General features: G+C 41.5%; 1 protein-coding gene across 2 annotated transcripts in view; it reads right to left on the reverse strand.

Annotated features, from left to right (window-relative positions):
• Positions 1-10,608: 10,608 nt before the first annotated feature.
• Positions 10,609-13,036, reverse strand: part of LOC134227521 (cdc42 homolog) — a 56,082-nt gene continuing 53,654 nt past the window's right edge. For both annotated transcript variants that reach the window (XM_062709077.1, XM_062709076.1), the window contains exon 5: positions 10,609-12,493. In XM_062709077.1, the coding sequence (XP_062565061.1) occupies positions 12,404-12,493 (90 nt within the window). In that variant the 3' untranslated portion in view covers positions 10,609-12,403. The remainder of the gene's footprint in view (positions 12,494-13,036) is intronic.

The following is a 13,036-nucleotide window of genomic DNA, read 5'->3' on the forward strand; positions in this document are numbered from 1 at the left end:
CTCACTTGGCCGCCATTACCGAGCGCAAAATACTGGATTACTATTTGACGCAGAACATTTTGGGTTGAAAAATGCGTTCGAATGTTGCAATTTTCGTCATAAAAGGAAAAGCTTACTCATAATGCTCAGTTGTTTGTAGGTAGGGGTCGAAAATTCTCACAGAGGTCATTTTGCGAGCAAAAAATGATCATTCGATTCTTAGCATTGTGGCTAAGAAAGCGAAAAATTGACGCATTATAAGTATGACCTCCATATATTTTATTTGGATAAGTTAATTCTTCATCGATAATATGCATTTTCTGCCATATATGCAAAGAAGAAGAGCAAATAAAGCCATCTAGCTTGATTCTTAGATATATTTTTGGCGAAAATAAGTTTTATGAATAATTTGATATGAGAGTGCGCCAAGTTTCGACCTGCGTCAAATATGGTACTTCCACGGTAGTAAAATTGCTATCTAGGTGTGTTAAAAAAAGACAAAAACCTCCGACGTAACATATTACGCGATAAATGGAAGTCAAACAATGTTGCAACTCTGTTGAATACGCGTTGCAAGCCACCGATTGCCCCATGTAGTCCGTAATTCGTCCTTTGCAGTGGTGGTCTAAGCATTCCGCTATTGCGGAGTGTCCTTGGTCGAACATTCAAATCTATCTGCTCCAGAACACCTTCGCAGTCAATTCGTCCCTGTAGTACATCGGCGATCGTCATCGCCCGGGTGGTATTAGGAGAGATACCACGAAGAAGTTCCAGATCGATCAACTGGCATCGGCTCTCATAGCTCGGTAGGCAAAACGGATCCCTCCATGGTAACTTCCGAAGTGCAAATCACAGGAATCGACGATGGACCGATTCGATACGTTCGGCGCCATTGTTGTACGCTGGGCTCCAAACTGCAGAGCAGTACTCTAGGGTAGAACGCACAAGAGAACAGTACACCACGTGTTCCGAAACGCCAGTCATCTCTCTTAGAGTTAAGGGAAAATGCGTGTAGCTAGGTTGATGGTGAACAATGGAATGAAATTTATTTGTCTGACATTTATACAGTTAGATTACTATGATTGAATATTTAATTGCAAGCTACTATGATGCGTATCTTCAACACTCCTCCTCAAGCGTAGTTGTCTTGAATAACTTTAATCCAGAAGTGCTTCTGAATTCTTGTAGCTTGACTCTTGACAAGGGTTTAGTCATCATATCAGCTATTTGTTCAGTTGTTGGACAGTATTCTATTTTGATAATATCCTTTTTCTTCAGATCTCTTGCAAATGCATATTTTGTATCTATATGTTTCGATCTTTTTTCGATTCTTTCACCTTCCAATTGTCGTATGCAACTTTGGTTGTCCTCCATAATGGTGATTTGCTTTTTGTTTTCTCCGAATTCATCAAGTAATTTTTGCAGCCATAGCAATTCTTGACAGGCCTCTGCTAATGCCACAAATTCAGCTTCGGTTGATGACAGCGCCACGCAATTCTGTTTCCGAGCGCCCCATGAGATCAATCCACCTCCGAAAAAGATAAGGTAGCCAGAATTAGACTTTCGATCCCTTATATCGCCGGCCCAATAAGCATCAACGAATACTTTCAGATAATGCAAGCGTAGATCTCGAGTAGCATATAAATAGCGTACAACTCGTTTAGCTTCAGTCCAATCAGCTTGGGATGGATTGCTTACTCTTCTTCCCAGAATTGATGTTGCAATGGCGATGTCAGGTCTGGTCATCACGGAAACATATAATAAGGCTCCAATCAAGCTTTGGTATTTATCAATCCTTGGAAGTTTCTCAGAATCCTCCTCCTTTTGTTGGATATACCCTGGATCCATAGGAATTGATGATGGCTTGGCATTGGTTAATCCGTATTTTTCAGCGATTTTGCAAATATAAGAAGTTTGACTTAATGAAAAACATCCTTCCTTGACCTCTACATGTACGCCTAGAAATAGTTTCAGATCTCCAAGCAGGGACATTTTGAACCTCATTTTTAACGCAGCGATTATACTTTCAAATTCTTGATCACTCTTGCAAGCCAATACCATGTCATCTACATAAACTGCGATAAAAACCTTCTGCTTCTTCGTTATCAGTTTGTACAAGCATGGATCAGCCATAGACGCAACAAAACCCATCTTCAAAAGAACGTCGTCCAGCGTTTTATTCCACACACGACCAGCTTGCTTGAGGCCGTATAAACTTTTGTTCAACCGGCAAACCATATTGGGTTTCGACGTTCGCAAACCAGAATCCGGAACGTTGCTTGTGACACAACCGGTGAGAAAACTTCTTCGTAGTGCAATCCGTAGCGTTGCGAGAAACCCTGGGCAACTAATCTAGCCTTATAGCGAACGACAACGCCATGTTCATTCATTTTCCGTTTGAATATCCAGCGACAGCCAACAGTTTTTCTTCCTGACGGAAAGCTAGTTATTTCCCAAGTTCCATTTTTGTTCAGCGATTCCAATTCTTCCTGTATTGCCGCATCCCACAGTGTGCGCTCAGGACCGTTTACCGCTTCGGTGTATGAACGTGGGTCATCTTGCAAGTTGACAACAGCACCTGTTAGCTCTCTATATCGAAATGGTAGAATTCCTCTAGTAGCCCGTTCAGATCGCCTTGGTGTAACAGTGACATCCACATCTTGGTTCAACATAGAATCGAATGATGATTCCGCAGCGGATTCGAATTCCTCCAGCTGATTACTATCTTCATCGTCAACTGGCTCAATATTTTCAGCTACTGGGTTTTCATGCTCATCAATGAATTTCGGTTCTTGTTGATTTAAATCGTATTCACATACTTCTAGTTTTCTCTCACTGCTATGAATAGTTTCTGTATTGCTTTCGTGAAGGTTAAGCTCCAAAAAATCTGCGTCTCTGCTTATAGTTAGCTTTAACGTTTTCATGTCGAGGAACCTCCACGCCTTATGATCCAAGGAATATCCAACAAAAGTCATTTTGTGGGAGACAGGGTTGAGTTTCTTACGCCGTTGTTTCGGGACATGGACATAAGCTTGAGATCCAAATACGCGCAGATGCTTCATGTCAGGCTTTCGTTCGTACCATATTTCATGAGGAGTAGTGCCAACAGATGACGACGGAAGTACGTTTTGAAGATATACTGCCGTATTCATAGCTTCTGCCCAAAACCGATTGTTCAGTTTCGCATCCGTGAGCAAGCATCTTGTCATCTCAGAAAGGTATCTGTTTTTTCGTTCAGCAACACCATTGGATTGTGGCGAAAAACTTGTAGTGTACTGCGCTAGAATCCCATTCTGTTGATAAAACCTTTGTAGAGCTGAACTTGAATAGTCTCCACCATTATCCGATCGAATGGCCCTTGGAACTCGACCATGTTGCGTCTTAACCATTTCAACGTATTCTTGAATCTTTTCTGGTACATCGGCTATGGTCGTCTATCATTGTAACAAAATATTTGAATCCACTTAACGAAGACAATTCCATTGGGCCGCAAACATCCGTGTGTATCAGGTCCAATACCTTTGTTGATTTCTTCTCAGTGGACTTCGGAAACGGCTTCCGCGTTTGTTTTCCTTCCAGGCAAGGTTCGCAAACTTCATGTATGCCACAATCATGTACTTGAATTCCACTCGCTAAATCCTTACTGATGATCTGTTGAATAACGCTTGCTTCTCGGTGACCTAAACGCCTATGCCATGTGTGCTGACAGTTGTTCGTATGACTCTGTCCAGCAATCAATGCTTGCTCGCCGTGAATCTTTAATCGATAGAGGCCGCCATACTTGAACGCTACAGCAACAACTTCTTTTTTTGACAAAATTTTACAACCGTTTGTTCCAAACTCGACATTTGCGCCTTTCTCAATCAGCTTACTAACCGAGATGAGATTCATTTCCAATCCAGGGACATACAGCACATTAGACAAGGTTACGATTGTCCGACCACCATCAGAATCGACGCAAAAAATCTTCACGGAACCAGCACCTTGAACTTTGGCTTCCTTACCATTTGCGAGGAAAACACTTTTCTCTGAACTTGACTTCAGGATGTCAAAAAACGCTTCGTCACAGCAAACATGGGATGTTGCTCCAGAGTCAATGATCCAGTCCACATTCATCCGATCAGTTCCATCCAAAATGAAAGCGTACGATTTGTCCTTATTGAACCTGTTCTTCGACTTCGGATACTTGCTTCCGTTCTTGTCTTGCTGATTCATTTTTTGATAAGCTGGACAATCTTTCTTCTTGTGTCCTTTTTTGCCACAGCAATGGCAAGTTAGCTTCTACCTTGAGAGCAGTTTCACCGACGACGGAATCTGCCTCGTGTAGTTTTCTAGCGTAATCCAGAACTTTTCCTTTGACGAAATTCATCTTCAACTCGTTGTCCTTCAAAACCAGCAGCGCCGTCCGAATGCTCTCGAAACACAGCGGAAGACTTCGCAGTAGAATCGCCACTTGAACATCTTCTCCCAAATCTTTACCTGCACCTTGGAGTCTTGAGAATAGCTCCTCCAGCTCGTAAATGTGTGCTTCAAGATCTCCACCTTCTACAAGCTTCTTATCACAGACTTGGCAGATGAGTGATACACGTGAACACATTGTTGTCTTCTGGTTGCTGTTCTTTCAACCGACTCCAGGTTTCCTTTGCAGTTGTGGCATCTCGAATAAGCGGAAGTTGACGTTTTTCCACCAGTAAAGCAATCGTCGCTCGAGCCTTCCTGTCCCCTGTAGTCCATCCATTAGTGACCGGGTTTGGAGCTGCATCAACGACGTACTTCCACAAGTCTTCACGTACCAATAACATTTCTGCTTCGAATGACCACTGATAGTAGTTTTCGTTCGTGAGTTTTTCAATACCGAGTTTTGACTCCATTTCGCTTCGGTTTTCTAGCGAGATTCACCTTAAAAAACTTATTACTCCTAGCTCTAGCTGGGTCCACAACCTCTTAGAGTTAAGGGAAAATGCGTGTAGCTAGGTTGATGGTGAACAATGGAATGAAATTTATTTGTCTGACATTTATACAGATAGATTACTATGATTGAATATTTTATTGCAAGCTACTATGATGCGTATCTTCAACAATCTCCTGCTTGAGATAGCGCAAGCCTTCCACATGTCTTGTTACCTCATTCAGTAGGGATCGTAGCTCCTTATGCGATTCGGTCGTCATTCTCCTGAGCGACTGCAAACCCTGGAGGTGGGATTCCACAATCACTCATTTGTTTTCGAATCGGTCGGTGAGAATGTTCCAGGCTTGTTTATAATTTCCTTCACTCAACACTTTGGCATCCAACACCCCTGCCGCTTCCCCGGCGAGTGCCTTTTCGAGGTGATACAATTTCATTGCCTCAGTATCCCCTGAGTTGGCCATCAGGTCCAAAAAATTGCCTTGAATTTCGGCCAAATGGCGTAGTTGCCGTCGAATGTGGGGATTGGTGCTTTTAGGGGTTGTTGTTGCACAATTACTTGGGGTGTCGTTGCTGGAGCGGCTCGGTCTTTGACCACCAATATCAGCTCTTCTACATTCGTTGATACCATGTCGAAAAGATCCTCGAAATTGCTGCTTCTGGGATGAGCGCCATTACCGTACTGTGAAATCCATTGTATCCCTGATATGCCGCGGTCAACTTGTGCTTCATAACTGTCAGCAGCCCTAATGACGGCAATCTCTGGTCAAGCAAGTTGCGTTGAATGCTGATAATGCGTTGTCTCACTTGTTCTCGCTGGCGAAACACTCCGGCCAGTTCACTTGACACTGGAGCTCCCTCTAAATCGGACTCGGAAAAGCCCTTGAATGGTTGGTCGTTGCATTTGTCAGAAACTCGATCATTTTCATTACTCCCTTTGTCACTCGAGTTTTCGTTTCCTTCCAAAGAACCGTAAACCGACATTATCGAGTAATTTTTCACGCTTTTTGGCACACAAACACTCACGCGTCGAAAAGATTCCGCTTCAGCACGTTGCGCACAGAGATGGACACGATCGAACACGTCGCGATGGAGGCGGCAGCACAAGTAGTCTTTGATTCGGTTCGTTTCGGACCAATTTATGTTCGGACTCGAACTGTTAGCTAAGGTCGATAAGGTTAGATAAGGTCGGAATTAATGCACATAGAAAAAACGTGAAGTTCAACTTTCAATCTCACTTTCGTTTATTGTAATTAATTATTTTACTTTCTTCTTCTTAGGATCATCTACTTGCTGCTGCGTGTTGATCAGTTGGTAGTCGCGTAGAAACTAAAACCAACGTCCTGTTCGCGCTCTTTCATAGCTTGAGAGTGGTGTCGCGCTGCTCTATTTCCGCTGTCTCAAGTTAGCTGACTGTGAACGTCATCAATAATCAGTAGCGTTCCAGTTGTGGGGGCAACTCTACGGTACGGCGCCGAACAGACGTGATTCCTCGGTAATTGTCTACGTTGCGTTTGCTACCTTTCTTGTGCACCGGGAACATGTGAGCGATTTTCCAGCAAGATGGAAATATTCCTCTAGACAGTGACAAATGAAAAATACGATGAAGAGGGTCAACCAAACAAGAAATTTGTTTTTTGAGGAAAGCAGATGGAATACCGTCTGGTCCTGGATTATAGGACGACTTGAATTTCGTCAATATACCGTCAACGTCGACATCTAACACGCCTAATGTTTGTTTGCTTAATGGAACGTTGCTAGCTGTGAGTCTAACTTGGTCAGCACTAATACGCTCATCGCTAAAGACACTGGCAAATTTTTCAGCGAATAGCCCACAGAGCTCCGATGGGGTAGACGCTGTTTCACCGTTGTACTGCATTGAAGATGGCAGGCCAGATTCTTTGCGCTGTTTGTTGATGTAACTCCAAAAAGATTTACACCGCTGCTTGAACTTACGCTCAATGCTGTGCTGGTAACGCAAAAAGTTCTGACGACTGACATGCTGGTATTCATGGTTGAGCCTCACGTACTGATCTCGCAGTGGTATTGTCCGATACTTGGTAAATTACCTCAGAGCAGCTCTCTTAACTGTCTTCAGTTTTCGTAATCCGCTTGTGTGCCAGGGAGGTCGCGAAATGTTATTCAGAACTCTCTTTGGAACGTGCCTATCGATGACGTACATCATGACATGTGAGAAGGCTAGAGCAGCTTCATCCACATCATGCGTATTGAGAACGTTTCCCCAATCGATACTCGATAATACATCTGTAATACTTAAGTGGTCGGCTTTCTTAAAATCGTATGACACGGGCGCAGTACGTTCGATGAAGTCGTGTACATGACTGTATTCGATGCTGATAAGTAGTGGAGGGTGATGAGCAGCATTTTTGACCAGTGCGCAAGGTGCTGGCAAGATGAGCGGTGCATTGTCCTGTCTGCTTACAAAGCATAGGTCCAAAATGCGACCGTTTTCATTCACAATGCTGTTTATTTGACTAAGAATGGCTAAGCTGTAGTTTCCCAGGATACTAAAACGTTCAAAAAGCTCCAAGTGGAAGCGTAGAATCTTAGAATAGGAGGATTCAAAAATTCAATTTATCAATCTTCTACCAAAAAGAAACACATTCCAAGATGTGTTCCCTAAATTTGAAGAAAGGATCTCGCTCATCCAGGACAAACGGACAAATTTGGTGAGAGAATTCCATTGTGTACATTTACCAATTTTTATTTAAACTGTATGATAATATAATTTAAAAAAAAACATCAGGGCACCCGATTGAAGCGATTTGGATAGGAAGAGTGGAATCGCCAACTTCCTATTGTTAACATCTCGTGGATAAAGGACGGGCTGTTCTCCCCATATATTGGGTCAATCTGGGAAATGAGGGCTTGATTATATTATTGTATGTACGAACTTTCTTCTGGAAGGAGATTCTCTATTTATCCCGTGGATTCGCATAAGTGTCTCTGCTTATGGAACCACCCCACCCATTTTTGGCCCTTCATACAGGAGTTTGATGAAATACAAACAATAGTATAATCATGATCAAATCATTTCTCAGATATGGCCAGTGCTATCAGCAGGTGCCTTGCTACAATAGATGGTAGTATCATCATCAAGAGTGGCTGAGCTGTAGTTATCCAAAAGGCTGACAGCGCCAGCATGCAGGATCGAATGTTCTGGATCACCGTAAAGGAAACCAGGACAAGCACTTCGTCAGTCGGAGTGGCCATTTCAAAGACGGCGAAGACTGACTGGCAGTGAGTATCGATGAATTGTATGTCACGGACCAGATCAGGAGGGATATACAACGAGCACAGGAACAGTCTTCGGTCACCCATCTCGATTGATACCCAGACTTGTTCGAGACTCCTCCAAGAATCGCTTTCAACTGGTTTTGCTTTGATTCCGGAACGCACGGCAATTAAGACACCGCCACCAGTAGACTTGCTGCTGTTGTGTTGATTCCGATCGCAACGAATTACTTCGTAATCGTGACCAAACATTTGGCTGGAAAGTGTTCTGGAGTCGAGCCATGTCTCTGTTATTACTATAACGTCGTAGCAGGAACTGGAAATAGCGAGGCGGTGGTCGTCGATGCTGGTGTTCAGACCACCTACGTTTTGATAGTAGATGGTAATGTCTGTTGCTTTCTCATCGCGATGCTGTTGTACACTGGAATTTGAGACACTCTTATAGGCGAAGCAATAGTTGGTCGCTGATCATACTTGCCAAACATTGAAGGTCGGAAAGCCCCGTCTCCCGATTCAAACGCACGGCAGGAGTGGCTCGACTGCGATGAGTGGGATAGGGGCTTCCTCACTGCTTGTGTCGAATGTGCGTCCCTGTGCAGAGCAGGACGGATAAACAGTCGAGGCTTGACGTTGATGTCGAGAAATGGTAAGTGGTGCTTGCAGGTGCTGCGTGCGCATAGATTTACTGCAAATCGGAGGGATTTCAGACGAAGGCAAAGCTGATGGTTGATAATACTTGCCAAAAATTGGTTTCCGGAAGACCCCGTCTCCCAGCTCATGGTTATTTCACATTATGGGACATAGCTCTTTATTTCTCAGAACGCCATTGACAATCTTATAAAACCTCCGTATATCGTTCTGCTTTGGGCTGCTCTTGATTCCTTGTACCAATGTCTATTCCATCGGGCACCCTACAGCCTACACTAACACCCGATGATACTCCGAATCGAATTCTGATACTTCGCATCGAACCAACCTATTTTGGGTATGGGGTCGCCTATGTGCTGTGCTTACTCCACGTGCTTTGGTGCTTATCCCTTATCCGTTCATCAAACTTTTGGCGGGACTCTGTCAAACATCTCTAAATATGCAAACGCATCGTTCGCAATGATCTTCGATACAGTTGACAACTGTGCCCGAATTTCACTGACAACGAGATAGTGATCAGAGTCAATATTCGGACCTACGAATGTCCGGACATCGGTAACATCAGAAAAATGCCGCTCATCTAACAGAATATGATCTATTTGGTTGCAAGTTTTACCATTTCACGCATGTTTCCAGGTTTGGATATTATTTCGTGTAAAGTAGTTGCTACTGATGGCCATCCCTCAGGCAGCAGCGAAATTTACTACCCGTAGGCCGTTGTCATTGGTAGTGGAGTGAAGGCTCTCCTCACCGATTATGGAACGGAAGAAGGGCGGTACCCCGTTTGGCATAATGCCATATGGCATAATTACATAATTACATAAGATAGATATTTCACTCATATTGAAGCAACAAATAATCTGATTTGGAACTCCGCTTTGAAAAAATGAGTCCTAATCTTTATTTTTTGCTCAAATTCGAGAAAAAAATGTTTACGTGAGTTTTAGCGCTGCTGCTAATGGCGGCCATTTTTCGACATTTTTCGATTTTACCGATTTTGTTTTTCTTCATATTTCCGTTATCAACGCTAAATTATTGCTTTATTATCTGCACATGACAACAATAAATTGCCAACTTTTTGATGACATGTAAGTAAATATAATGATAACATTGAAGAAAATTTAAAAAAATGTTTTAGTGTCAAAGTGCGCAGAATTAGGAGCCGCGCAGAATAAGGTACACGCACGGTACAAAACGCAGAATGGAATATTGCGCAATGGTTATGATCGCGATGTGGTTCATCAAGAAATGGATTACCGCGGAATGTTGTATACCGCAAATTGTCGTATAATTTTTAGAGCTTTAAAGTCTACTTAGCATCTTCGGAGTAATTCACCTCCGATGATGCTAAGTAGATTCTTGGGCAATTAATTTGGAACAGTATGTAAATTATGCCAAATGGCTATTATACCAAACGGCCCTCAATTTGACACCGCATACAAATTATGCCAAATGGCCATTATGCCGAACGGCCATTATGCCAAATGACCATTATGCCAAACGGCGTTATGCCAAACGGCATTATGCCATAAGGCATTATGCCAAACGGGGTACCGCCCGGAAGAAGTGCTCTCTACGGACCTGAGTTTTAAAGCGTCTCCGACAGCAATTTTCACGTCATGCTTTGTTCACAGGCATTATCAAGGCATCCATAAAATTACAGAATTACTAACTACCTGGTAAAATAATTAGGGTTTTTATCTAGCAAGTGATCGTTATTTATTCTATATTTATATTATTATTTATTTATTTATATATTATTTATTCTATATATCAAAAATAGGGATTTTTCTCTTCTACAAAAACATGTGCTCAGTTGCTTTTGGCATGAAGTTAATGATTTTTATTTATTTTTAAAATAAAATATATACGAAATATATATTAGAATTACCTTTTTTTCTCGCTCTGCCGACGCGATCCCGCACTTCCTTTCAATACACTTCTTCTAGTTCATTCTTTTCGTTCCCTCTATAGATTTCTGTGTTGCCATTGTTTCAATTTTCATTTTCATCCTCCGCCTGGTGCTAAGAAACTAAGAAAACCAAAACTGGTTCGCTGTTTTGTTTGTGTTATTTTTTATCTTCAGCTCTGTCTTCCTTTAATTTAGCATTTGTGTGTTTGTTAAAGAAAGATGCACTTCGATTATTTGATTTTTTTTTATTTATAGGAAAAAGAAAACATTTAGCCGTATAAAAATGTTGTCTTCTTTTTCAAAGTCATTATTAATTGTAGTTTATTAAATATAAATCTCTTCCTATTAACTCGTCTCTTCGCTTTTTCCTTACTAGGGTTTAATGCAAAGCGTTCTCCCGAACCACCCCGAGGGCAATTCCATAAGAAAGCCATTGTGGAAAAATTTAACTTCATAATTGTGAGGCAGACAACTTTTTCTCTTCCAGTTGAAATCGTGTGTATAAAGTGTATATCAATATAACTAGCAAAATGAACGAACAAACAAAAGGAATACTAATGGTCGCTTACGGTCGATACAGTATGGAAAAATGCAGTTAACTAACGAAATGAAAACATCTCAAATATCATGAGAACTTTCAAACACGGAAATAAGGAAATACGGGATTGTTTTAACACATTGTTTCTCGCTTGTCTTGGCTTAAACTTTTGAATACTAAAAATTCTGTATTTTTGCTTCGTCACACCATCTTACGTACCGGAATTTTCAGTGAAAAAATACATCAACCAATATAAATAACCGTATGGCGAAAGGATACTCGAATTTTAATCTTAGATTTGTTTATTTTTCGCTGCGCGAAACCTGGTCATAGAAACTGACAAACTGTGTAAGAATTTTACTGTAGTGTGATAAAGATGCGAAGTAAAATGAAAACATTTCCAGACTTTAATGCCAAAGGAACTGAAGTATTATTAGCAGGTGATTGACTCGCATGCAATGTAAAACTCCACGCAGGGAAAATTCGTGGAAAAACGTTTTAGGTTTGTAGGTTTTCAAAACCTTCAACTGTTTAGTTATTTTGTGTTGTTATTTTTGTCTTCGTGAATGGTATATATTTGATTTGTTCATAATTCTTGTAAAAAAGCTGTATAAATTTTTAATTTTCATAATTGTTTTTTTCTTGTTGTTGTATAATAGTGTTTGCTTTTTTGTAGTTCTTCTTAACGTTCCATCAGTGCAAACTTGATTAACTTGACTGTCTTTCTGACTTCCACATTTTATCTTTTTTTTTCTGCCATATCAAACAAACTATTTTCTTTTGTTAGTTGCTATTATAAGATATATGCAAATGTAGGAAATATGCTGTTTTTTTTTTCAATACAATTGTTTTCCCATCTATTCTAACCAGTTTTGTTATTTTTTACTCCATCCGCTACTTTTTTGTTGCTCTTATCCTTCCTTATCATAGTAATAATAGTTTAACCAACATGTCTGTGTGTGTGTGTTTGTGTGTTGTGTTTGTCATTATAATGTGTTTCTAATGTTATTTGTTTCTCAAGTCTCACCAAAACACAAAAACCGAAGAAATAAAAACAAATAAGTTTATGTGTTGGCGTGGATCTGTTTGTGTACGCGTGTCTAAAGGAAGGTCCTACATGTGGTTATGGTGGCGGTGGCAAACAAAAATACACAATTCTAGCGGCTTACAGGAATTTGCACTTTCGCTTTTTGGCTGGCTCTGGGGGTTCCAATGCGGCGAGGATCGCCTCGTCGAAGACGTTCTTGAGCCCTTTCTGTAAATGGGTAAGCAAAGGGAAAACAATAAAAAATATATTAGGAAAATTTTAAATTATTCAATTATAGATTAATAAAAAAAATAGATAGTTTGATGGTACTTATTCAAAAGGACGTATGTGATTTTGTAAACAAATATTCAAACGTTAATTTATCAAATCTGATGGCACTCCCACGCGAACCATTACCATAGACATTATTATTATTTATTCAGACTAAGGCCGAAGTGGCCTGTGCGGTATATAAGAGTCTCCTCCATTCGGCTCGGTCCATGGCTACACGTCGCCAACCACGCAGTCTACGGTCCGCAAGTCATCTTCCACCTGATCGATCCACCTTGCCCGCTGCGCACCTCGCCTTCTTGTGCCCGTCGGATCGTTGTCGAGAACCATTTTCACCGGGTTACTGTCCGACATTCTGGCTACGTGCCCGGCCCATCGCAGTCGTCCGATTTTCGCGGTGTGAACGATGGATGGTTCTCCCAACAGCTGATGCAATTCGTGGTTCTTTCGCCTCCTCCACGTACCGTCCGCCATCTGCAC

Source organism: Armigeres subalbatus, chromosome 3 (assembly GCF_024139115.2).
Source record: "Armigeres subalbatus isolate Guangzhou_Male chromosome 3, GZ_Asu_2, whole genome shotgun sequence".
Classification (NCBI taxonomy): domain Eukaryota; kingdom Metazoa; phylum Arthropoda; class Insecta; order Diptera; family Culicidae; genus Armigeres; species Armigeres subalbatus.